The sequence below is a fragment of the Neopsephotus bourkii genome, unplaced genomic scaffold (genome assembly GCF_033783945.1).
Source record: "Neopsephotus bourkii isolate Nb327-2 ecotype Australia unplaced genomic scaffold, CSIRO-AGI_Nbou_v1 NB_593, whole genome shotgun sequence".
Taxonomy (NCBI): Eukaryota; Metazoa; Chordata; class Aves; order Psittaciformes; family Psittacidae; genus Neopsephotus; species Neopsephotus bourkii.
The window spans coordinates 694,037-720,643 of record NW_026901094.1 but is presented as its reverse complement, the minus strand read 5'-3'; the positions used below and the strand labels follow the sequence as shown (position 1 = coordinate 720,643).

Here is a 26,607-nt window from a genome sequence, read left to right as displayed (position 1 = left end):
CCCGGGCCGGTTCCCCGGAGCGGTTCGGAGATGAAGGATGCTCCCGCCGGCTCCTCGGCGGCTGCTGTCGGGTACCGGCGCTGTGCTGCGCTTCCCTCCGCTGGGCGATGAGGAATAAACCGCTGCTGGAGCGCCTGAGCCTCCCTGAGGGCTGGGAAGGAGCTGAGAGGAGACTTTGATCGCGCCTTGCCGAAGGATCTGCGGATCTGCGGAGGAAAAGGGCTGGTGGGCAAACCCGAGCAGATGCTTTAGCAACGCCGGAGAGGCAGCGCTACAGCATCGCTGTGCCCGGGGCCCATCATGGGCACCAGCATGTGTTCGAGGAGGCAGAAGGGGCTCCTGCAGACCGGGTTTTGCCTGGTGACCGTGGCGTGCCTGGGCTCGGGAGTTTTCATCTACAGCCACTTGCAGCAGAAGGTGCAGAACGCTGAAGCCCTGGCCCAGAAATACAAACAGCAGCAGGAAGCGCTGTCTGCCCAGCTCCAAGGTGAGTACTGACCTGGCTGCCTGAACTTCCCTCCTTGTGCCTCTCTCCCAGCATAGCCTGCTGTCAGTTCTGCTGCACAGCCTGCTGACGAGCAGGGTGCCTTTGCGGTTCAGCTTTTGGCTTTAAAAAGCTCCAAAAAGATGCTGTCATGTATTTTCTTTCCCCCTTTGCTGTCTACAATGGGAAGAGCCTTGAATCCAACTCGCTGCTCACAGCAGTAAGGGGAACAGAGGGTGCTGGATTGGTGAGTTCAGCTGCGTCACATCTATTCTGTTTCTTCTCCCTGTACTTCTCTTTGGCTGTGAGGACTAGTCCTGTGTCACTGCCAGCAGGACTTGGGGAAGCTGCTTAGGCAGGCTCCGAGATGTGGCTCTGCTCTCTGGCCTGCAGGAGTGTCAGGAAAGGGAAGAGACAGGCAAAGGATCCTTTCAGAAAGTTTGTCATCATGCTGCCTATTGCCTCTGCAAGGAGACAACCCTCAACAGCCCACCTGCTTCTAAAGAGACTGACCTGTGACTAGGAAAGGCTTGCCTGCTTGTTTGGGGCTGGCACACAGCTCCCTAAGAAGGGGCGAGGAGGAAGAGGAATTGGCTTTTTTGAGCCTGTTAACCAGCACTTGGTTCCTCTGGCAAGAGCTGCCAAAAGGGAAGCATAATGTGTACATTCCCCCTTCCTTTTCTGCCCTCATTTGTCCTCCTTACAGATGTGTTTAACTGTGTGAGAATGGCATTTAGGCCATGGAGAGATCCCAGCAGGGAAGGCTGAGGACATTACTCCCTTGCTGAACTCTTCTTTGTCTTGTCTATCATCCCAGCCTTACTGCATCTGCCAAAGTTTCCAGCATCTGTCACTAGATTTGGAGTCTCCAGAGGGTTTTGCTGAGGTCCCTGTAGAGAGGTTTGGTGGGAATCAGCTCTTTGGTAGCCAGTGGTTGTGTGTGGAATGCTGAAGGTTCCGGAGTGCCCACAGGATGGATTCTGTGTGGACAAAGTATGTTTGCCTGTGGGTCTAGTGAGTCAAGGTCAAGAGGTTCTTACAACAAGTGGGTTTAGACCACTGTGCTTCAATGCAGAGCTCTTCCTTGTGCTCAGGGCTGTGTATTTCTATCTGTAAACTGGGAAAGCAGTGTTGTGTATGTGTTTGGTTTGCCTCCCAAGGAAACATGCCTTAAAAGAGCCAGTCAATCTTGTGGATCGATGCAGTGTGTGTATAGATCACTGGTATGATCTTATGTCTTGTTTCTACTTCTTGTTGCTCTATCACACAGCAATCAAACAGCTACAGCTCCTAATGTGTTGCACAGTCCCAGCCACAGCAATTCCCACCTGCATCCTGTGTTTCCGAGATGCGAAGATCAGCAGGGCTGAAGTTAGCTCACATTCCTTTCTGGTGTGTCAGCATCTCTTGCTCCTCTTGGAAAGAGGGGCTGGTTCTTCAGAGGATAAGCTGACAGTGGTAGCCCCTGGGTACCCCAGTTTTGGGAACAGCAGGCCCAAGCAAACAACTGAGAGAGGCTCCTGTGTTTTTGGACCCAAATACGTTGGAATGGCAGAGCTGCAGCCTGTTGCTGGGATTTCTAACCCTCTCTCAGTCCTCCCATTCCTAAATACAGTTGTTGCCATAGCTACCCCCTTTATTTTGAGAAGACACTTACTTGTCCAACAGTTTTAACAAAGGCAAGGCTTCCTTTTGGATTTGGCTGGTGGGAGACGCCTGGTGACTGGCAGACAGGAGCCACACTCATGGAAGTCTCACTGTGCAGTGGCATCTTGCACACATGGCCATGGCTCTTGTGCTGCTGGTCCTTTGGTGCGGGGAGTAGGGGCTCTGGGCTCTATCCCTGCCCCTGTGCTGCCTCGTGGCCTGATTTATTGTTGTGTCTTCTGCATCCCATTTCTGTCTTTCCAGCTCTACAGAGGGAGGATGTGCTGTTCCAAACGGAATTCAGTGCTGTTTAACCAGTGCTTCAGGTGTCTCCTTTTACCTGTCAGCTATTTCCTACCCTTCTTGTATCCGAGTACAATATTTGTGAAATTAGGGAGGTTTAATTTGGTCAGTTCACTAACCAACAGCACTCCTTGAACACATGGGAAGGAAGGTGCAGTTACAGTGCACTTCCATCTGACATTCCTGGTGGGGCTTGACAACATCAGACTGCTGTCTGGATGGGGCTTGGAGCAGCCTGCTCTAGTGGAAGGTGTCCCTGCCCATGGCAGGGGGGTGGAACTGGATGAGCTTTAAGGTATTTTCCAACTTAAACCAGCCTGGGATTGATTCCATGATTCTTTGTCACAAGAGGCTATCATTGCACGCTGGCTGAGCCTGAGAATGCAGCACTCCTGTCCTCACCAGCGGGTGTGTTGTATTCTGTCCCTGTCCTTTGCTGTCTCTCTGGATCAGAGAGGGAGGTGTGATGAGTCTGGCTTTCATTCTGCTCCCCTTGTCTCTTGCTGTGGATGATTCTTGAGCCTGAGTGACTGATGTCCATTGGTGATAGCTGTGATGGGACTGAATGGAGACTGGCAGGAGTATCTGATGCTTCTAACAAGGAGAATAAAGCTTTTTCTGAGTGATGAGCTATGGTAGGGGAAGGAGCACGGTGCAGTCTAGGAGTTGGTGTGGATCTCTTTATGCTGAGAGCTGCTTGGAGCTGTGAGCCATGGGCAGTGTGGGGACTCTTGCCACAGCACATATTGTTGGCATAGAAGTGGTCTAACGAACTATGTGCATAAACTAGCAGAACCAGAGCAACACATCTGATGCCTCTGCTGCCCTGCTCCATGAAAGCAAGGAGCTAGCACATGCTCATGGCTTACTCAGGCAGGGGTAAATTGAGGACCAGAAGAGTAAAACCTGAGACTGGTGGCAAGACTGGAATCGCCCTCTCTTTATGGATCAATCAAACATCTGCCAGGGAGAGTTCATCTTAGCACTGTGGGGGTTAGGAGGCAACCCATACACACAATCACCCTGTGCTCTATGAGAGAGTGAGAACAAGTCAGTGCAAGACCTGACCTGTTCCTTCCCAAAGGCAAGGCCCTGTCTCAGCAGACCCAGTTCTGCATTTCAGCTCCTTTGGCAGCAGGTGACGGGGCGTTAGTGCTGAGCTCTGGCTGAATTCCAGCCTGGATTTAGGCCCTGACCACCCTCCATTCTCTCGTGTAATTGAAAATTGTTAAGGACTTCCTGGCTTCCTGTCCTCTGAAGCCACACTGGACCATTTTGCTGAGCTGAGTTGTTGCTCTATTCCACCACAGACATGAGCAGAGAGAGCGCTGACTGCTTTGTGTGAAGCTGAACCCACCTTTTCTGGGCCCTATCAACCTGGAGGAATGGCAGGAGAGAGGACGACTGCATTTCTAGGTGCTGGAGGTAACTTCAGCTTGTCCTAGTAAAAAAACAAGTGTCAGGGAGAGAGATTTTGTCCTAAACTTTGCAGTCAACAGCTTATGGGATGGAACTGTTCTTGATGACTCCTCTGGGTTGTGATGCTTGCATTAGGATTTGTGGTTATGGGTGTGTTAGCATCTACAGCAATAGGCTTGTGCTTTCCTATGCTTTAGTTTCCCATTTACTGTGTGAGACCTTGTGGCTTGGGGTCATCTCAGCAGATATTTCTGCACGCAGCAGTTATTTCTTTGCCTGGTCCCTGCTGGGGGTGCTTGGCTTGTTTGAGTGAGGCTGTAGCTGTTGAACTTGGCCCACTGTGCACTTTGTTCTGGGTGCCACAGCCACAGCTGTGAGGCTGGTGCCTGCCCCGGTTCTTCTGGGACCTGGAGGGGTGGAAAACCTGCTCCTGCCGGGGGGATCCCTAACCCTGCTCTTCTACCAGAAGAAAACAGAGTCTACTCAGGCGACTGGGAAACAACATGGAATGCTTGCAGGAGGAACTCCTCCAAGCCCAGGACTGCTGGGGCAAATGCAGACTTGAAGCTTGGAGTACATGGAAGGGCGTGGTAAAGCCTGGGAATTGCTGGGCATCCCCAACAATCCCAACAGCTGTGACTTTTCCTTGCTGGTGTGAGGTCCCCATCACATCAAAGGCTTGTCCTTGGGTGCTCTGCTAGATAAGACTGCAAGAAAGCGATGCGCTTGGGGCAGAAACAAGTGCCCAGAGCCCACAGGTCTTTTGGGAAGTGGCTGATGTCCTCAAGATGACAATTTCATGGAGTAAAGCTTTTTATCATGTACTGAAGAAGCACCCACAGTCTCTTGGGTGCTTGCTGGGCTGGGAAGCTCTCAGGGTGACATCTGAGTAGTCCCATGGGAAGAGTGTTTCTAAACCTGAAGCTGTTATGAAGCAGACACTTGGGCAGCTGCAGTGATGGGTTTGCTGCTTTGCAGTGTGCTCAGCAGGGGAAAATGTCCTTCCTGATGGAAAACAAGTATTTCTGCTCTAGTGGATTGGAGAATATGGTAGTTTCCTCACTATACACTGAGTGCAGCATCTGCACTACCATTAGTGCTACTGATGATCAACACTGTGAATACTAGATATGCATAAGGATGTCTTGTGTCTCTTATTTCTCCAGATTGAAGTATCTGCTCTTAGGCAGCAAGCCATCTGATAATGCAGGACATGCACTGGCTTTGCTGCTCCCATATAACCTGAGTGGAACTGGCTCTCTCTCTAGATTCACTTGTGAGAGCAACAAGTCACTTGGGGCTCCTGGAATGGGTTAACACTTGTTTTATGCATGCAGATATCATCCCGCTTTGTTCCTTTTCCTGGACACTGCATCATGGCATAGCCTGACCCCAAAGATCTTGGCTCTGGAGGCAAGTTTCTCCCATTCCTCCTCCCCTCTGAACTGCTGCCCGGTGCCATTCTGGCATGGTGGCAGTCTGTGGAGGGGATGGAGGAGCCCGTTGCGGCTGAGTGCTGTGTCTCTGGGAAAGCTCGTGGGTAGCATTCAGCCATCAGAGTGGATTAACATCACCATCCATCAGGAAGCTCCTCTGACACTTTCATTTGTCATGTGGCTGCTGTGTGGTGCAGCCTCATTGCTCTCCCTTCCCAGCTCCTGTGTGGAGTACAGATGCTCTTTTGTGTGTAATGGGAGAGGGAGCTGCTTGGCTCACTTTGCCTTAGTGGCCTCAGGGCCACTGAATGGCTGGGTTGTGGAAGGGGAGATGTCTCTCCTGAATGCTGCATCCCTGGCAGTGTTCAAGGGCAGGTTGGGCAGGGCTTGGAGCAAGCTGCTGTAGTGGAAGGTGTCCCTGCCCATGAAAGGGGGTTAGAACCATGCTATGGTTGTATGATTTCTCTGCAGAACAGATGACCTGAAAGGCTCTGACTGTCTCGAGCCTGGCAGCGGATTTGTTCCACAAATACAGAGTTTAGCCACTGGCCACTAAAGCCAGGTTTGCAGCTTTGCAGCTTAGGCTCCAAAGCAAAACCCAAGCACAGATGCTCACAAGATGCACCTGACCCTTTCATTGTCTAGAACATCAGGTATCTGCATGTATGGCAGGACTGTTGCTTTCTTGGTGTGGATTTTACACATGAGCTACCGCATGCTCAAGCCTGGAAATCCAGAGTGATGCAGGCCATTGGAAACAGGAAAAGCTCCTTGGCAGTCCCAGGCAGGATCTGAGGTCCACTTATGCCCATTTTGGGGAAGATGTGGGAAGAAATCTCAGGGTTTATCTCACGCTCTGCCTCTTTCTGCTTCCCTAGTTGTGTATGAGCACAGATCCCGGCTGGAGCGATCCTTGCAGAAGGAGCGAGGGGAACACAAGAAGACAAAGGAAGGTGAGCCTCTTGCATGGGTGGCAGAGGGGTGGCCAGCCAAGCCGCAGCTCTTCTGTGGGGAGGTGTGTGTTGTACACAGAGTGTTTCCTGAGCTGCAGCTTTTTGCTCAGCACGAGGCTGATTTCCTTATTCCATCCCGTTAAATCCCAGCTCATTGAACTGTTTTCTCTTCTTCCCCCTCTAGATTTTTTAGTGTATAAGTTAGAGGCTCAGGAAGCTCTCAACAAGGAGAAGGTAGGTTCGCTCTATTCCTCAGAGTTGTGTGTGTGATAATGGTAAAGATCCTTCTAGTACCACCACAATCATGAGGCCAGTGGTGTCTGGAATGTGTGAGACTGCGAGTGTGTATGGTACAGGGTGAACTTTGGCTGACTCCACTTTGCAAGGCTGTTGGTGTGTGAGGATTTACTTCATCTTGGGGCACGGCTCTGTTGTGCTAGAGCTGTTCTGCCTGTTCTCCCATGCGTGACAGCAGAGCAGCTCGTGGGGTAGCAGGGAGTCCTGTGCTGCAGTCTGGAAAGGGAATTGCTGTTCCATGGTACAGAAGAGTCCTGGGGAACTTGAATGCAAGGCACACCACAGGGAGCATGGAGACAAAAGGCCATGGTGGTGTTGGGAAGCATATCCATTGTTTTCTGTCTCCAGGGATTGTCAAATTCTTTCCACCAGCCTGTGGCCTTCTCATTCTGCAGGAAGAGGAGGCCTTCCCAGTGAGGGTTAGGAAGAAACATCCCTGGGTGACAGCCTGTCCCCTTCACTTCAAGTTATAAGGCTGCTTATATTCCTTTCTCAGAGCATCTGTTGATGAGATGCTGGAGGAGTTCTTTTAGCCTGCTCATCTGTGAGTGAATGTCATCCTGTTAACAGAAACTCATGGATGAATATCTGAATGCTCTCACGGCTGGGCAGCTCCCTTGCAGTTTGTGCTGGTAATATTTCATGCCATAGTGAGTATTTATCCTATCAGTTACATTGTGGGCTGTAGTGGAAATCTCTGCACGGTGGTTAGTTTGCACTGCCATGGTGCTGCTTAGTGTTTCAGCCCTGTTGCTTTAAGCTACTCAACCACAGATCCCAGCAGATGGTTGTGAAACTGCCTGTAACAGGGAGAGCTGCAGTGTGTTCTCTCTGAGGTGGGTGCCACTGCTGCTGTGGGAACTTGCCCTGTGAGTGCTGGTGGCTTTCACACCTCCTGTGTTGAGATGCGACAGTGAAGAATGGTACCCTGGGCACAAAGGAGATGAACGTGACCGTTAGCAAGGCATAAGCACATCCATTAAACTGGTGCAGACCCATCTGCTCGTTTGTGTCAGTTGAGCTCAGTTTAACTGTACCTGGTGGCAGGAGCTTCCTTTAGGCTTACCCAAGTGCTCAGTGATGGGTTTTGGTTGAGTGGTGCAGGTTGTGTGTGTGGGGGTGAAAGCCTCAGCTCTGGTGCTGGTGCTGGTGCCTCCTCCTCCTCCTCCTCCTCAGCTGCTGCAGAGACTGCTCAGCCTGCTTTGGGGGGAGTTTACTGTGCAAAGCTCTTTCAGCACTGGGCCTGTCCTAGATAAAGGACTGGGGATAACTACTGGGAATGTGAACCAGGGGTGTGCAGTTAATTAGCTCATTGTTAGTTAATTGGCTGGGTTGTTCTGAAAAGGTTCTCTTCCAGCTGTGCCCAGCTGCCTGTTCTGCTGGCCACCCTGGTTGGCTGGTCCCAGTCAGTGTGTGTGTGTGTGTGTGTGTGTGTGTGAAGGACCAGCAGGAAGCTGCTGGGGGTGCAGTGGCTGGGCAGGTGCTGGGCTCTGTTGTTTCCTGTCTTAGGTTTTCCTGGGGTTTAATGACACTGTTGGATCTTTTTCTTTCCAGCAAGATTCTATGAACAGATACGGGGCCCTCAGTTCCCAGCACAAGATACTTAAGGTAAGGGAGGAGTCTGGTGTTGCATCTGCATTAAGGAATGCTCCCTGGAAGGAGAGTCAGTGCCTTTGCTGACCAGAGGTGCCTAGGAGAGACCCAGGGTTTCCTGCAGCTACTGCCAGCACAGAGGGAGGAGACCACACCATGGTGTTGCTCTACATTCCTTCCTGGCTATTCAGGTTCTTGGGAGTTTCCTACTTATCCTGTTGGGCTTTGTATCGGATTACAGCCTTCACCTATACCTCATTTCAATGGAAGTCTTTGTGCAGTTTATCTCACAGGAGTTCTGTTGTTCAGAGTGTTCTTTTCTGGGTCTCTTTGTGTGAAAATAGGTCTATTCATTGTAACTTGCCCTTTTGGGCTAATACAGTGTATTCCAGGCCTTGCAAAAGGCTCAGAGGCAGGCAGCTTATAGCATTTGATAGCTTATCACATGCTATATCTTGATGTTCTAAAGCATATCTTGATGTTAAAGTTTGCTTTTGTTAGAGCAGTGCAAGTGTGCCTGGTGATGGTGGGGGTGAGATGGTTGCAGTTAGAGCACTGGCAGTGAAACGGTAATTTAATTCTGGGATGGAGAAAGAGGGCTATGTTCCAGCAGCCCTTAGCACCACTGGGTTGTATTTCCTGAGCAGAGCTGGACCTCCAGCTGCCTGGCTTTTGGATTCAAGCGTCGGGAAAAGGGAAGTACAGTTCTGTCTCTTGGGTATTATCCAGCACTGCGGATTCTGGGAACGCTTTGCAATAGTAGTGTTCCTCTTCATAGCAACTGCAGTCTGAGCAGAATGCTCTGGCTTGCTTGTCTCAAGGGGACACTGGGAGCCGTTTGTCCTGGATCCCTTTCTCTTGCTTCCTCCTATTTTTTTTGGGGAGAAATCTGGGGTTTTAACTGTATTTACAGCTGCTGTATTTACAGCCCTTGGGACTGCAGGGAGGGAGATTTCAGCCTCCTCCCCAAGCCACCCCCCCCCTCAAGAAAACCAGTATTCAGCTCAACTTCCAGCTAGTTCTGAGCCTGAGTAACACTTCTGTTACTGGAGCATAGGTGAAAAACGCTTCCCACTGGTGCTGCCTTCCTCAGGAGGAAGACTGCTGCCGGCAGTGGCATCACCTAGGAAGCAGGCTTATGCTGAACAGAAGCATCCGATTCTATTACGCTTCAGGTCCCAGATATGACCAAAGACATCCATGAAGCCACATCAGCATAACTGGCTTTGGTGTTTCTGGCCACTGCTCTTACTCTGCTCTGTTCTGAAGTCATCTATGTCTGATGAACATCTCTGCTATCTACAAAGCTGCTTCTAAATCATGGCAGCAATACATGGTTTTGAGGTACTCTTATTATCTTCTTTCTCTTTACCTGCCCATTGCCCCAGAGATCTCAGTGAGATAGAGCTGCATGGCTCATGCATCTTGGGCACTACATGTTGTCTGAACAGCAAAGGGGAGGTGGGATGAGAGGACAAGCTGGCCTGAATTCATACAGCTCAGCTGAAGGACTCCTGATGTTTGGAAGATGAGTTGGCATCCTGGATGAGATGCTCCTCTGGAGGAAACCCAACACAGAGCATGTTCCAGACAAAACCCAGCACCTGCAGAGTCCTCCTAAATCTTGCATCCATTGGTCGCATCCATCCTTAGAAACCAGCAGAGTGAGGATGTTCTGTGTGCTTAATGAGCTGCCTGGGCCTCCGGTGCTTTGTGTGACCTTGGTCAAGGCACTTCAGCTTCCTGCTGCTATCAAAGGATGAACATTCCCTCCCTTCTTCCCGGCTGTGAGCAGTCTGGGGACAGGCATTACGCACACCCCTGCCAGGCAGAATACGGGCTAGAAATTAATTGACCTGAGCTGATGAGGACTAAAAATGCCTTCAATTGTTTAGTTTAAGAAATCAATTCTCACTTGCTAATGCTGGTGGCTTCTGAGGTGTTCAGTATCAGAATGATTTCAGGGATGTGGTTCCTCTGCAGTGCTTTCTGCCAGTGGCTCTGATGAGAACAGTAAGTACCGAATGTCTCTGAAAGCCGAAGCAGGAATCTTTTATTGTCTCTTTTCCCTCCTGATCTGGTGATGTGATTAACCTGACATCCCCCTCTCACTTCTTTGTTCTGTCTCTGGGACCCCTCCATACCGATAGCTTTTTCCTCTGCATTGCATGTATTTTTGGAGTACAGTTAGTTCTTTTCTTTTAGTGGAGGATAATTGCTTCAGGGGAGAATGCCTGGGCCACAGATGCTTTGTTTTACTGGGGATAAATGCAATCACTGATAGCACTTAGAGGTTTGGGGCTTCTAGAAAAGAAGATGAGGTGGTTTTTACAGGAATGCTGCTGGAAATCGCAGCCTGAGTCCTGAGGAGCTGCTGTGTGGAAGGGCCAGCGTTCACCTGCAGCCTGTCCATCTGCATACATGGTTGGTGTGGACAAACTGAATGTGGAAGGACTCTGGGGGTTACCATGGGAACAAAAAGGGAGGTGAATTCTGGTTCAGTGGGTCTGAGCAAAAGGATGTCTCAGCATGTTTTGTTCTAGGGCTCTGCAAGAGAGAAAGGGAGAAGAGAACAGCCCTTCAGCCCACTTCTGCCTGGTGTATTCTTGGCCTGCTTGACATAGTCTGTGGTCTTGTGAGAGTCTTGTTATCCTGGCATTTTATGCCTGTGAGCCCCACGTTACTGGGTGGGATGGGAGCTCTCTCTGGTCTCATTATGTGAGAGGATGTGATATCCTTGCAAAAGGTTCCTCCCTCCTGTTCTAGCAGCTTGGAGTGGTGGGTGGGAGAACAGCCAGGCGAGCAGGAAGCGAGCCAAACAGGGAGAACAACCAGAGTGGTTGGGTGTCCAAAGGCAACGGGAATTGGACCTTAGCCCTACTTAAAGGTGAACTACTCCTGTAAAGAGATGTGCAGAATGATGCTACACGCACCAGGGAAACTCTCTTGCAGGCAGTCTTGTCCTTCAGCATGTCTGGGAGTCTGGAAAAGACCTTGGCTTTGTGCTGGATCAGCCTAATAACACACACAGAGCAGGGTGTGCAGGGAAGTTGGGAAGGAGTAGGAGTAGTTCTTGGCTGTGTCCCAGAATCTCCATCTCTTTTTCAGGCAGGAGTGGACTTGCCATCACGTTCTGCTTCCAGTTTAGTAGCTTTCAAGAACACCTCCCAAACTGTTTCACGCAGCAGAGTTTAACTGGCATTTCACATCCCTCCTGAACCACTGAACACAAAGACTTATCTCACTGTATCTGGGGTTTCTAGCTACCTCATTGGAGGAACAACCATCTCTTCTGCCTCCCCACGCAACTTATTAAACAGGCACTCGAGTAGCACTTGGCAATAGCTAAATCACTCTTCTTCACCTTGTACTGACTTTGTGCCCTCTTTTCGTATTCAGAACCAGCATGAAGATGTCAAGAAGCAGCTGCTTGACCTGCAGCTGCAGCACAACAGCTTGAAACTGGAACATCGCAAGACACTGGAGACTCATAGCCAGAAATATGCCCAGCTGCAGCAGGAGAAGGACAGCGAAGTCGCGAACTTGCAGGGTGAGTGTGATGGAGAGCTGAGAAAACACCAAAGAACTGGGTTCAGGAGAGGACAGTTTCTTCTACAGGCCCCCAAAAGGTCTGTAAAGAGTGTAGGAACACTGTAGGACTATGAGTGTGCAGTGCCTTAGCCCTTCTGTACCCCAGTTGGAGCTCTCTGGGGTTCAGAGGTGCCTGTACTGTTAGACCACATGGGGCATCCCTGGCTCCTGTCAACACCAGCTTTCACAGTGTTCTTTTAAAAGCGTGGTTGACTTTTGCTGTGCTTACTCATAGTACGTATTCATGCTGCTTATCTTGTGTAGGATTTGTGTAGAACCAGGTAAGAGAACAAATCATTGCTCCAGATGTTGATGGTATTCAGCCTGTGAAACAGTCCATGTCCCAAGGAGGTCACACTCAGGATAAGGTAATCCCAAAGTAAAAGGCATGAGGCTAAGGTAGAGGTGCATGCCTGTGGTTCCACAGTAGGCTGGAGAAGAAGCAAAGGTTCATCCATCAGATAATGCTGCCTTACCCTATCCTTTCTCTGGTGGATGAGTGTAACTAAGCAGGCATGGGGCTCTGTGGCACAGATAAAAGTATTGTGACATTTAGGTATCCCATCTGGTTCAATATACATTTCCCACTTCTCTGTACATTTTTGACAATAGAAACCAATTTCTACACTACTAGAATTCTGTAAATGCTAACATTGAAGCAAATTAAACGTACTTTTTGTAATTAATGGTGTAGCTCTATAAAATGCATTTACTATTGCAAATATTGCAGAGAATGCTGATCCCTGTAATTCCCAAAGAGCAGTTTCTATTTAGTCTGCTCTTTAATTAGATTGGGGGGGTTAAGGTTCACATCTGTTCTTACTTATGCTAGGTCTGGGAGATGGAAATCGGCTCCTGTTTTGGGTGTTTTCTCTGAGCACTCCTGGGTTCGAAGGGAGGAACTGAACACAAGGAAATGAAACCTAAATATTTGATTGTCTCTTTCTTGCAATATGCAGCCCCCAGTGAAGAAGGAAAAGAAATTGTGCAGAGGAAGGAGAATAAGGATCAGAAAAGGAATTCCAAGAGGGAAGCTGGTTGGGAAGGTTGGCTTAAGGCTGAGATACTAACATTCGCTGTCCATCTTCCCAGGCACCCAGCCTCAATGGCAGAATGTCCTGTCTCAGGGATCACTAGTATATAAAAAGATGTACCACTATAATCAGAAATATCTATAATCTAGAGCTGGAATCTTGCATGGAATTCAGCATATGGCAAAGTGACCATCCTTTTTACAGGGAAACATTCCCATCCCTGTCCATAGTGGCAGATGCAGCTATGTTTGCAAAGAAATCCCAGTGCATGCAGCAATGCTGATATTGTGAGAGAGCTTCAGCATCCCAAATAAGGCTGATATTCTTTGACAGTCCTTATTGGAGGATACACAATTATGTTCCAGGCAGTGAAATGTAAGCGCATTGTGTGTCTTGTCACTGGAGTACTTAGTGTGCACAGAGCTTGAAAGGAGCCCAGCCTGGGAGCTGCAAGGCACAGGCTTGTTACTTAACAGCATAGGGAATACATGTGCCTGAGGACCAAGCTGTCTTGTGATTGCTTTGTGTGTCGTGGGTCTTTGTGCCATCCTTTCAAGAGGCAGCTTCTCTGTGCAGTAGGGGGGAACCTGCTTGGATCTGCTGTGGGTTCAGGAGACAGGACAGACCTCTCCTGTAGTTGCTCCTCAGCCTCCCAGTTACCACAGGTAGGGGCAGTGACTGTTGCTCTCCTGGTATTCAGCTGCAATGGGTAAGGGAAATGAAGAAACACTGATAGCAAGCACAGCCAGAGCCTGACCTGATGGTGATAGCAGAGACACTCTGGAGATGAGGAAGTACCTTGGATGGGCAGGACTCCTGAGTGCTGACAGGAAGGAGGATTCAGGTTTGTCAGTGTGTTTGCCTAGTCCCTAGCTAGTGCTTCACTGTAATCCCTGGGCTTGGAGAGATCAGTGAGGATCAAGAGGAATTGATCATAAGGAAGAGAGACACTTGCAAAAACAGCTCTCTTAAGTAAGTATCTTCTTCTCCTCTTGCAGATACAGTGTTTAAACTCAGAGAAGAGAGCAAGCTGCTTCGGAAGGCCCATCAGGAAGTTCACTCTCAGCTCCTTAATGCCCAGGTAACCAACAAGGGGCTGTTTGTGGCCACATGGGACAACCTTTCACTGGGGTCTGGATGCACCATCAAGTATTCTCTAAGTAATAAATCTAGTTATCCACTGTACCTCAGTGTGGTCTGTTGCCAAAATGGTGCTGGTTTTAAGATAAAGTTCTCCATCCTGGAATCTATCCCAGTAGCTGAAAATATGGATATGCTACACAAGCCACTGGTTCAAGTGAGTGTGAACCAGCATATTCCCAACCCTTGAATGCCTCCTGCCACTCACACACATCTCAAATACTTCCACCCCGAATGATGATGAAATGTCTCTGTTTATGCCCATAAGTAATTGCAGAGAGGATTAGCAATGCAGAGGTGCTTGCTGAGACTACAGACACTCAACAACCCTGGCAACAAGGTTCCTTTCTACAGCTCCATAGTAGAGAGGGAGCTCTATAAGGAATCTGGAAATTGGAAAGAGCTAAGTAAAGAAGCTGGTGTTCAGTTAGTAAGTGTTGGAGCAATACAAGTGGTGGTGGCTTAAAGCTAGAGAGGCAGAAAGGGGAAAAGACAAACCTTTGAGCCTCTTCAGCACACTGCAAGTCCCAACCTCACTGAATTCTGCTCATCCACCTGAAGCTGGGAGATTTGGGAAAGGGAGAAAGGGAGTATGCTGGCAGAGGTAGGAGGATTTAATGTCTTTACCGTGCCGGAGGCTCTTGAGCTGAGCCAAGACACAAGCAGCTTTGTAAATATACTGTACAAGTCACTTTGCAGTCTGAATTAGCCTTTTCTGTTGTTAATTAACAGCCTTCTGTCAAGCACTCCCTGGGATTATAGGATAAGCCCAGAAGCAAGGAGCTGGTTTTGGTTAGATGCTGTTGACAACTCATTCCTCCCCTGAACTGGATGCTGAACTTGAACTAGAGGTGGAGGGCGCAGTGGGCTTTGACTCCAAGATTGTTCTTGAGTTCTGCCCTGCAAAATAGGAGGGATTTAAATGGCTCTGACAGCTCTCTGGCTCATGTCAGATGTGGTTTGAGGGGTCTCGGGTGCACCATCAGTGTGTGTGACTTGTCTGCCTTAGTGCCTTAGCACTGAATTGCTCTTTTACCCTGCTCCTCCACACGGCTGCTGGGATTCTCTGCAGTGATGCTGCCTGCAGTGTACTTGCTGGAAGCTAAACAAAGACTTCTAGTCTCTGTAGGGGTCAGTCCAGCGAGCCCAAACCAGGAATTGAAGCAGCATGAGATGATAAGCTTCCCCGGTGCCCCTGGCAAGCCCACATTCATTCACACCTCCTCAATTCCACTTCAGCAGAGTACCCTTAAAATGCTGTTTGCCTGTGCTGTGTTAGAGAAAGCAATCAGCAGTTCAGCTGGGCACACTAGCGCACACTGGGAAGGAACAGCATCAAAACCCCTTGGGCAGAGGTGGTTGAGCCTAAAACATCAAGCACTTCAGACTGGGAAGTGTGGTGGCAGCTTTTAGGCCCTTCAGCGGTGAGCCCAATGGGAAAAGTGGTTTGTAAGAAGCAGCTCCCTCTCATTGCTTGCCAAAGTTAAGAATGAGTAAAAGGATTTGCCCTGGGTGAGGGAGACAGGGCTCTGTTGCCTGCTCTGGGTGTACCAGACAGTCGTGTAATGAAGTTGTGCTCCAGCCATCTGTCTGCCTGCTATTTCTGGCTCCTACAGAAGAGGCAGTGGTTGATCCCAATGATTTCAGAAAATTCCTTGGATCTTTGGACAAAGAGCCTAGTGTTAAAGCATTCTGTTTGCGTTTCTGATGAGTCCTTTGTGGCGTGTAATCAGTGATTCCTATCACAAAGACGACCGGAATCGTGGTTGCCATCAGTGGGGTGAGGTGCCATGTGGAGGAGCAGACACCTACAAAGGCTCCAGGCTTCTCTTTGCCATGTCAGTTTGCTCTGTATCCTGTCTTGCTTCCTGCTGGCAGGTGAAAGTTTAGAGGAGTAATTTGCATTCTAGACAACACATTCCCCTTCCAAGGATTCTGACACGTTCCCCAAGCCCAGCCTGCAGTAGCTGTTGCATCAGTTGCTCTGCCAGGTAAAATGAGGCACGGAGGCATCAAGTGATACAGGCACAGCTTGCTGTGATGGGGTGCAAACGGCGTGTGGGAGGCTGTGCACTAAGCCTGGTTTGTAGCTTTCCCTCTGGGCTGACCACCGTAACAGGCTTTTGCTGGGTACAAGTTCTGCTTCCATCTGGTTTGTTCTGACTGGAAGCAGTCTCCCACTAGCTAGGGCTATATGCCATGAACTTGGCTTCCTTTTCCTTTCCTCATTCCTTTTATGTTAGTGTTGCTGAGTGGTTTTGTTGGGGTTTGGTTTGTTTTCTTCACGTTAAGGTCAAATTTCAGGGGGAAGATCACAAATCAGCAGAGCCTGCTCAGGAATTCATTTCCTGCTGCACTTTCCTTGCTGCTTGGAAGCTTTCCTGCTCTGCCCAGACCCTAATTTGGTCCCTTTCCAGGTACCTTTGGCAAGCATATGAAAAGCTTTCCCCGTCACTTTCCTATAAATAGCTGGGGTGGGAGTGAGGAGCTCTTCCTGAGTAGCTTTCTCAAGCCCTACTTTTGGGGGTTGGAGATGGAAGAAATAAGCTGCAGTAGAGAGAGAAGCGTTGCATTTGCTGAGGAGTCCCAGAGAATCGGTCCTCATTTGTCTTGCAAAGTGAATTGAATTGTCAAGGAGGATTGTGCCAGTTGTTGTCAGCCCTGCTGAGCTGAGCACATCCATGGGGAAATGTCTCCAAAGGAAGGGAAAGAGAAAAGCTGACTTGGAGGTACCCGTGTGTGAGCACAGGAGGAGACGGAGCCAAACCTAACAGGACCTAGGACACAGCTCTTGTGCAGAGGCGGAGTAGTGTCAATGGCTTAAGCACTAAATGCATTGGGCAAAGAATGGGTGTCATGGGCCAGCACTTCCAGAGTATGCAATAAAGTAAGATGCAAGACTGGAATCTGGAGGGAAAGCTAAAGACTAAACATTAATGGTGTTATCTCCAGCCTTTCATATACATGAAATTCTATCTTCTTTAGCAGTGTATCCATGCTGAGCAACTGGCTATAAAGAGTGGCTCTTCTCAGCAAGGAGTGGTTTAACCCTGTTATTGTGTGAGGTTTCTCTGTACACTTCTCATCCCCTCAGGCCCAGATGGAAGAGTTCAGGCAGCTCAAGGAAGCTCTACAGAAGATGCCAAGTTTCAAAGGAGGAGGTGCTGGGAAGGGGCAGCAGCAGTTTCAGGTGCTGAAGGAGCAGCCCATGGTGCCAGCCAACAGCCAGTTGCAGCTTGTGAGGCAGAAGGTGTGGTATTCCCAGGACACCCCAGGGAGAAGAGTTCTACAGGGGTTTGAATGGGAGGGAATGGAGCTTGTTCCTTCAGAGTTTGTTCTCATCCTTTCTTCCTTGCAGGCTTTTCCAGTCAACCAGGAGAGCCGCCCCTTTGGGAACCCGCTGGCTTCACAAGTGGCCGGGGCTCAGAAGCAGGCAGATGGCCCTTTGCTGCAGGGCCAGAACTCGTACAGTAACGATGGCCCAAGGCCACAAGCCAACGTGCTCTTTACCCATCCACATCCAGCCCCAAGGCAAGATGCCAACTCGCTGCCGGATGCTCTGCCAGCCTGGCCGGCGAGACACGGGGATGGGCACGTGGTCCGGTTCACCCGCACCATGAACAGTCTGCCAAATGGGAACCCTGTAAGTCCTGCACCCTTGTTTTGTTAGCCCTTGCTTCTGAAGCTCAAAGCTCTGGTATTTGTAATGACCTCCATGTGTGCATCCCACTTCCCTGATGTGGAAACTGTCCTGGCCTCAGGCCTCAGACTCCTGTGCACTCTTAAGGGTTTGTGGTTTCAGATGAACGGGTTCTTGTTCTGGATCCTGCTGGACCTGCAAAGAGTAAATCGTAAAAGCAGCTCCCCTGACTCCTGGGGTGATAGAGAGGGAGCTTATGGAAAGCAGATATCTAAAAACCAGACAATTGCAGTGTGGTTCCACTGGAATGACAGTAACTTTCCAATGGGAACCTGTAGGATGTTTTTTAGAGGCAGTTTTGTTGTTCCTCCTCTTGGAGATTCACCTACCCAAGGAATGCTTGGGTCAGATAAATTCCAAGTTTTCCTCTTGGCTGTGTGGAAGGAGAAAGACTTCTCTTACTGCAGGCCAGCTGGGTAGGGCTGTAGATCTGCTTTGGAGCACTTCTGAATCTGTTATTCTCTGATAAAGGCTTGCCCTGGCCCATAAACCTGCCTGACTGCAAGGGAGATGCTCAGGTATCACACTAAGAGCTTGTGTGTACCCCAAACATGTGTCTTTTCTGCAGGATCTGAAGATGGTGATGCGCATTCATGTTCAAAGCAATGAGGAAAGCCGGGCTCCTGGATTGGCACCCTCTGACCTGAAACAACCCTCTGCAGCAGAAAAACCTCAGGCACCAGACAGCCACCACTCTCCAGGGAGCAAACAGGTCCAGATGCAAAGGTTGGTGAAGTAAAACTCCCTTCTATTGTAGTATTCAGGCTCAGAGGTACATTACAGGCTCATCCCTGACTTCTTGTGCTTATTGTGGTTTCTACTTGAAAGGTGGTTAAAGAAAGTGTTTGTTCCTGGTTCCACTGCCATCTAATGCTTGTAACCGACTTGCTGCCAGGTCTTGATCTCAGCTGAAGCAGAACACTACATGTTGCAGGCAATGTTGTGTGGTTGAGCGCACAGACTGCTGTGGGTGCTGTGCTGCAAAATAAAAGGCCTTATGTTGACGGTGCATGCTCTATTGGCTGCCTTTGTATTTGAACTGTTTAGTGAAGTGTGTGTGTGGGGAGGAGAGAGAAAGAGGAGTTCCTGCTGAGTGAGATCAGGTCACCGTGCATTTCCTGCTAGCTAGAGGAGAGAGTGGGATGGGAGGCTGAACTCACTGGAAGAAATTTCCTCCCTTTCATAGATGGTGACTGAAATACCCTGTTTTGTTTAGCAAACTGGAGATACTCTGCACCATATGCAGCAGCAAGGGTGGCTAAAAATTCCCTCTGTTTCTATGAATGAGAGGCATGAGTTGTACATTAGAGCTGCGATCCATTTTTCCCACTAATTAATTAATCCGTAGTGTGCCAAGCTCTGCAGGAACAACCAGACCTTGAAGATCTGAGAGCTTCTCATCTCCAAGGTTATTTGGTAGTCTACAGGCAGCTGGCAGCCAGCCCCAATTCAGGTACTAGGATGTTTTCTTTGCTTCTAGGACAAAGACATCCCAAACTCTGTATTCTCTCTCCTTTGTTTTCTTTCCTCCCAGGGAATGGAGCTTGGCTTCTTGTTGCCAGTGCATTTCTGAGGGATGCTAGGGGTTCTCCTTCACAGAGCACACGAAAAATCACACAGGTCTGAGACCTCTTGTCCTGAAACTATTGGGTTTTATCCAGAACGGGGTAGAAGAGGTTACAGCAATAGAGGACATAGCAGAATCCACACGACAGCCCAGGCTTTCATCCTGTCTGTGTTCCTGCATATCTGCAGTTGAGATGTTCATATAAACTTTAGCTTCATCTAGACAGGTCAAACAAACCAGTTCAATCATATCAATACAAGGATCAGGGTTTACAGTAAGAAAAGACTTGGAACTGGTACAATCTTCTGAGCTTAGCTGAAGCCTTGGCATTAAAATTCTCTGGGATTGTTGCTCCTATCTGGCACCCTCAGCACAGTGTGTTCTCCAGACCTGTTCTTAGTGCAAGAAGAGAGAGCTCTGTGGAGGTGAGTCCCTTATAAAGGGCAGAGGTTTAGAGAACAGCGTGAGCCATTCCACGCAGGTAACAGAGTGGATCATTCCTACAGTGTACTTGTATTGCTGTAGTACTTGGGAGTCTAGTCAGGGACCAGGATCCTGCTGCTGTGGATGCTGTACAGGCACAGCAGAAGCTGTTTTGCGAAAGGAAGAACATGTCTTTCTCAGGCTGCAATTCATCAAAGCCTGGCCATGCTCCAAAACCTGGCTCTGAAAATAGTGCTTCCTTATTTAACTTGCTTATTCCCTGTTTGTGTCCAGGCCATATCTGTCCAGTTCACTGCAGCAAATCAGATTTCATTTCTGTTTTATCCATAGAGGAGGCTTCTGGATTTAATTCTAGATTCAGCCTAATCCTTCCCATTCTTCTCTGTCACTTTTGTTTGTTCACTTAACCTGAAATGTTCCCAGGTCAGAGATCGTGCTTTGCATATTCCTTCAAAGGAATTTGCATGGACCCAAGGACTAACAGCACAGAGAACAGTCTGCCTTTTTATAGGGAGAGACTGGTGTGGGTGCAGCTGAAGGTGAGGGTTGAAACTGTGATGGCAGAATGGCCTCTCCTCAGCCGTGTAGAGCCTACAGACGATGCTGTCCCTCCTCTGTGAAACAGGAAATGCAAGTGTTGGATTTGTTTGGCAAGGACAGAGATCATGGTATGTTTGTTTGATGTGCTTTTCTGTGCCTGGATCTATCATACCGAGCAGCTGGAGGCTGTTACTTAACACTGCATGAGCTTGGTGATAAGGAGTGCATAAACCAACCTTCTCCAGAAGGTGTCAGTGCCAAGAACAACAGCAAACCACAGCACAGTACAAAGGAGACCATGCAGCCAATGCCAAGAACCGCTGCATTGGGTGGCTGAGACCAGCAGATTCCAGATGAGCTCTTGATGGCCGGTTTGCATTTTGATGGGTTTGTAATGGGGAAAACTGGAGTGAAGGTTATGATTTTTCTCACTGAGGGTTTGGTGTGGTAGTATGCTGGCTTTGAAAAGCTGCTAAAGCAAAGGCCACTTGTTCTTTCTCAGCACTTCAAAACTCAGGTGTCTTAGGTAGACTTCTAAATCTCAGCTGGCTGAGGCTGGGCCAAGCAGTAATCCTGCTTGAAACTGGTGGTAACTTACCCAGGTTAAAACTTTTTGTTTCAGTCACTTTTGAGAATCCCCATTACTGTGATTTCATCCCTTCCTTGATCCTTTGTTTCTAAAGGTGTCCTTGAGTAAGGATATTTGGGAAGAAAACATTCCTTGTGAGGCAGTGTCTGGGGCTTTTCAGGGTTTCATTCAGTAGTATTTGTTCTCTGACCTCCAATCCATTTCCATGCAGCAGAATGGTGCTAAGCTGCAGAGTCCTCTGCTGCTGAGCCTCTGGGTATCTGTGTGAGCGTGCCATTGCTGCAGGCAGAGAGGCATTAATGAAAGATGTGCTGCATTTGGCAAGTATCTTGATATCAAGTACTTGTCCCTCTGGGGCACTCCTGCTATGAAGGAAGGAGGCATAGATATTGATGTGGACAGCAGGAGAATGTGAGGTGGAAGCGTTACAGAGGAAGCAGTTCCTGAGAGTGGCTGCCTGAAAGGGGTTGCCTGAACTCTCTCAGATAGAGCTGTGTATGAATAATTGATTTTTCAGGTCAGTAGATGGATCAAAGTACTTGAGCAGTGGTGGTAGGAGAAGCAGGAAATCACACTGGAACGTGGCTTCCCTCTGAATGAAGCAGTGAAGCATTTTTCCCATGTAAATCAAAGCAATATGCAGATGTTTTCAGCTGGTTCAGTTGTCACTGTTTGGGTTTGTACAGTGCACAGATGCTGTGGAAGAGTTTTATAAACATCTGCTGCTTTAAGTATATGCATCCCAGTTGTGAAGTTTTGTGAGGACATTGTAGCTTTGAAACAAACATCATCAGACAACGGAAACTGTCAGCTCTGCATTGCAGCTTTCCTGGTTATGTGGAAAGGGTTTTCCTCCTTGCAGGCCTCAATTCTACAGTTTTCCTTTAGCATCTTCATTTTAAATGAAGTTGGAACAGTAAAGAGGACTTTTGGGTTTGGTATTTTTTCAAAGACATCATTTCTGTACTGAGGTATGTGTGAGGCATGAGTATCTATTTGGAACTGGAGCTTATTGCTATGGGGATGTGTTATTGTATCATATGAGTAATATTAAAGCAGTTCTACAATAAATCGTGTTTATAAGGCATAACTTTGTACTTCTGGCATATTAAATACTCAGTTTCAGGCAGTTATCACAGTAACTAATGCAATCTGCTAGTCCTGCCAAAAAGTTAAATTAAGGCAAACTTCTGCTTATGATGGAGTTGTTTTTTTCCTCTGCCATAATAAAACAGCAGCATTGTGAAATAGCTCTTGATATACTGAAGCAGAAGAATTGTTTTGTTTCATGCCCTTGTTGCAGCTGGAAAGACATTGTTAACAAAGTGAATGCCCAGATGGATGAACAACAAGCGCACAGTTACCCCAAGAGCCTTCATTTTGAGCCCAAGCCTAGGCAAGAGATGCAGAAAGGCAGCTCACAGGCACCCAAGCAGAAGAGAGGGGAAGAGCATCAGATAGCTGATGAGGAAGGCCAGAAGGAAAGGACAGATGATGAGGAGCTCGAAATGGGTATGGTTTCCCTAACCCTGTGCTGTCCAGTACTAACTTACTGCTAACCGAGGTGGGTTATGTATGTCTATGAGTGGAAGAGGGAAGCTGCAGATTTCCTTGGGAAGCAGATAAAGACATCAAAAATGTATTACAGTAAGCCAGGCAGGCAGGGGAGAGCTAAATTGGGCTTTGAGCAGAGGCATCCAGTCTGAGACTCTGTGCAGAGATGCTCTGCTGTGCTCAAGGGGCCGGGATACAGTGTGAACGCTTTGTAAACAGACTCTGCCATCAATTTCTCTTGCACATGTGGAAATAACCTGTAAGATCTGGAAGTCAGCTAGTTACCTTTGTCAAAAAGACACTGAAATGTAGATGTGACTAATGCTGTTCTGTGTGTTGCCAGGCTGAGGGGGAATGACTAAGTGCATGGCTTTTCATGTAGCTAACATTTTGCTGCAGTCCTGAAGGCAGTGAGACAGGGAAGCTGAGAGCTGAGGCTCCTGTGAGGATCTCATTTGAAATGCTGACTTGCATCCTATTAAACATTATAAAGATGATCTCAGCCTGCTTTCTCGACAGTTGATTTTTAGCTCTGGATTTGGAACCATTGGCTCAGTTCACTCTGTGCAGTGAAGTCCTCCCCTCCAGAACAGTGACACTTAGGTGACAGCTATGGTGTGTACAGATGCCTGTTTGGAGAGGAGGTTCTGTATCCCCATGCTTTCCCACAGCTGTGTTTAGTTGCTATTTAATGTTTTCCTGACCTCATTTTCAACAGGCCCCTTTAGAGGAACAGAACTAATTGGTTCACATCAAAGTGAATTCTACCCTTAAAAGAAAAGGCCTCATGGCAGGTATAAGGGAGGGTGAGGACCCATAGCCCTTGAACTCTGGATCCTGATTGGAATGAAGAACTACAGTAATGGCTCAAATGCCCTGGCTGTGCTGCTGGCCCATTGGAACACTGCTGTCACACAGATGCTGTAGGGAGAAGCATACAGCCCGTGGTGGCAGGCATATGAGTACCAGAGCTGGACATGTATCATCAAGTTATGGGCAGGCTTCAACATGTGCTTATGCCCCAGCCTTAGGGACAAGGAAGCAGCTTTGGCAGCTGTAGCAAGCAAATCCTTACTTGGCATAGAGTTATACAGCTGTTCCCAGCAGTGGGAATCCTGACTGGTGACACTGGCTTTTGAGAGAGTACACTGGTAACTGTCCCTTTTCCTTGCAGATGCAGGAGTGATTGAGAGGGAGGAGAATTTGCATTCTCAGAAAGAGACTGTTGTCCAGGAACCAGTGGTGAGTAACACTGTCATCTGGATGCAGCCCTAGCTTGGAATAAGAATCCAGCTGTCCCATTTAAGTTGATGCTTTCCATAACAAACCAAACTCCTTGGCTCTGGAGGGATTCAGAGGGATAGCAAAGACTGGGGGGGGTGGTTTTAGAATCACTGACATGCTTGAAGAGAGGTGTGACTGAAGTGTTACCAGCCAGCGCTTCCTGCTTGCTGGGGAAGGCAGCAAACCTTCTGTCTCTCAAGGGGATATGCTGCTGGGCATTTACAAGAGGCTTTTCTTGTGCAGATGCCAGATGATGCTGCAGATCCTGCCCAGGATCCCAATAACCAAGGTGAGGACGAGTTTGAGGAAGCTGAGCTGGAGAGACCTGACTTTGAAGAGAAGGTGGGAGGTTTGGAGAAGTTCAAGGAGCCCAGCGTGAAGGAAGAGTCTAAGGAGAAGCCACCCAAGGTGACTGACATGAGGGCAACCAGCAGGGGCCAGGGAGAGATCCCAGCTATGAATGGGGGGAGGCAGGGAGCTTAAGGACCCAAAGGAAAACATCATGTTCCTGAATGGATCCACAGTCCCACTGCAAGGATATGACAGGCAAGAGAAACCTCTTTCTGAGTGAGAATCAATGGGTTGCTCAGTACCAGAACTTGTTCTGGCCCTGCTGTCTGCTTCTTGAAGCCAACCCTTGCATTTGCAGCGTGGCTGGAGAGACATTGAATAGGAGATGGCTCACTCCACAGCTATTACCTTAGAGGTGCTGGGTCTCTTCAAGCACTTGAGAGACCAAAACCAGAGACAATACCATGGCCCTAAGCTCAGGGTCTGGTCAGTGCAGCCAGTGCTGTTGCTGGGCTGGGTGTGCAGCAGTGATAACGTGAGAGCTCTGCCTCTTTGCTTGCCTGCTTGCAGAGGGAATCCATTTATCCTGCTAAGTGCTGCTTGCTGTCTGAACCCAGCCTCTGCATCAGGGAGATGTTAGCTTGTTTTGACAAGCAGCTGAGTGTTGCTTGTTTTTAAAAGGAGTGTTTTATCTGTCAGGCTCTAAAATCATGATTAGTAGTGAGGTTTAAAAAGAACAAAAAGACATGCAGGCCAATGAAATCAAACAAGAGGAAGATGGTGGCACCAGCTGAGCAGCACTGCTTGAAGATTAGTGAAAATGGGGAAAGAATTAGTGACATAAATACCTGACTTTCAAATAGGGCTATGCTGTGATCCCTAAAGCTCTACCCTAAATGACTTGTATATTGCCTGCAGTCCTAGGGCTTGTTGCAACAGCAGCAAGTGCAGGGGCCCTGGGTCCCTCTCTCCACAAAGGAAGGAGCTGGGCAGTTGCTGCCGGGATGTGCGCACAGAGACTGGGTGGAGAAAGTACAGATGGAGTTTGGCTGCCTCATTGTCTCTGCTGTCCCCTGATTCCTGATCTGTTTCCCAGTGTTCCAGACCTGGGGCTCTAATGCAAGACAGCTGTATCCCCGGCAGGGGGTGGGAGTGGGCTGGGGCACTGTTAGCAGTGTCTGATTCCCTGTATTTTCCAGGATGCTGGCAGACCTGCCAAGCCCAGGGAGGACCCAATGGATGACTATCAAGAAGATCAGGAGCAAGAAATTGTACGACACCAAGGTTCTTCCTCTTTCCCTCTCTGGTGTGATTGTTACCTGCATATGTTGGTAGCCAGGAGCTGAGCAGGACTCAGCTGTCAGGAAAGCAGATGTGAGCCCTGACTTCAGGTTTGTCTCTGCTCAGTGAAGGGGGATCTCCAGAACAAACCTGGACCCATTTACCTCTGCTCCCTTTATTGAAGAAAGGTATTTGTGGCAGAAGAAAGTGATGTCCCACTCCTGAGGCAAACAAACATGGGAGGTGGTGTGCAGGTTAGGCCACAGTTGTCAGATAGCAACTGCTCCCTCTGTTTGACTGAAAACCAGGTATTGTTGCTGTATGTCAGAGCTCCAGGACTACTGTAGCCAGTGTCAAGTTGACAATCCCTCTAGGAGAAGGACTGGAGGCCACCAAAGCTTGAGAGCATAAGTACTAGAGAAGATCACCCTGGTGCCTTCTGGGCAATAAGGGATGGAGCTCTGCCCGTGCCCCCTCTGTGTCTTGGCTAAGTAGCGTGCTGATAATACCTAAAGGTCCCTGGCAGAGATGGACCTGGTTTACTTCCTGATTCTTCCCTCTTTTCCTTCATTTCCCAAACTGAGCTGTGTAGTAGAACAGCTATGCTCAGAAGCAGCATAGTGTGCTGCTTAGGGTCTCCTTTTCCAGCCTTTGCTGATTTTTCCTTCCTGGCTGTTTGTCTGCACGCAGGAGGATCATGGAGGTGAGGTGGATGATAATGATGACCTGGAACTTGTCCAAGACCAGAAGGATCGGGCAAACATACAGGGAGCTGATGGCAAAAAGGATGACTACTACTGAAAGACGCTAAAGGAAAGTGGAATAAGCTGGGAGTGAGGGGTCAGGAACCCCTCCTGGGAACTGGCTCCTGTACTGAACACTGCCCAGACCAGACAGAGGCAGGAGGAGGTAACGGTCTTCGCAGGCACTGAGCAGGGTGCTTGCAGATGTGCATCACACCTGCACGTGGGGGGCATTGCTGCCTCTCCAATCAATAGCATGGAAGTGCTCTCAGACTGTAGGGATGGGTTTTATCCTGCTGCTTTTCTTAGAAGCACTTTTTGATGTGTTGTGTTCTTCACCTTCTCGTTTTCCCTCTCCCCTCCCAAGCTGGAGAGTTTTTCTTAAGTTTTTTAACCCCCTGGGCAGCAGAGGGGAGCCTGACCTGGTCCCTGGACTGACTCGACTGATTGCTAATACAAAGGAATCTGTCTTCATAACATACTTTGCTCAGTAGTGTTTCTTTAAAACATCCTTTGCTCCCCTCAGAATAAGGTGGAGAGGAAGTTAGCTTGCTTTTTGTCTGGAGTAATGCAAGGGTGATAACTAACCATGAGCACCAACAGAAATGACCACGTGCCAGCCTGTGTGTGTCTGTGTGTGTGCATGTGTGTGTATGAATGACTGGATCCTCTTCCTGGTGCAGAGATGCTTCCCAGTGACTTGGAGTAGAACCCCGT

At 48.7% G+C, this 26,607-nt stretch overlaps 1 protein-coding gene across 2 annotated transcripts; it reads left to right on the top strand.

Moving 5' to 3' along the window:
* On the top strand, positions 1 to 26,369 carry LOC133211300 (Golgi integral membrane protein 4-like). Of its 2 annotated transcripts, none has more exons than XM_061351532.1 (14): positions 1 to 487; positions 6,168 to 6,242; positions 6,427 to 6,476; positions 8,094 to 8,147; positions 11,532 to 11,682; positions 13,756 to 13,838; positions 16,992 to 17,147; positions 17,256 to 17,540; positions 18,166 to 18,323; positions 22,041 to 22,249; positions 23,466 to 23,533; positions 23,819 to 23,983; positions 25,066 to 25,150; positions 25,838 to 26,369. In XM_061351532.1, the coding sequence occupies exons 1-14, from the start codon at positions 301 to 303 to the stop codon at positions 25,852 to 25,854; spliced, it is 1,743 nt and encodes a 580-aa protein (XP_061207516.1). In that variant the 5' UTR covers positions 1 to 300; the 3' UTR covers positions 25,855 to 26,369. The 2 variants fall into 2 exon arrangements, with proteins under 2 accessions (XP_061207516.1, XP_061207515.1); XM_061351531.1 differs by having other exon boundaries at positions 3 to 487; positions 25,066 to 25,137.
* The last annotated feature ends 238 nt before the right edge of the window (positions 26,370 to 26,607 follow it).

Coding starts and splice junctions, on each gene's coding strand:
- LOC133211300 (XM_061351531.1), top strand. CDS start 301: ATGGGCACCAGCATGTGTTCGAGGAGGCAGAAGGGGCTCCTGCAGACC. Junction 8,148..11,531: donor CCCAGCACAAGATACTTAAG/GTAAGGGAGGAG, acceptor TTTCGTATTCAG/AACCAGCATGAAGATGTCAA. Junction 17,541..18,165: donor GTCTGCCAAATGGGAACCCT/GTAAGTCCTGCA, acceptor TCTTTTCTGCAG/GATCTGAAGATGGTGATGCG.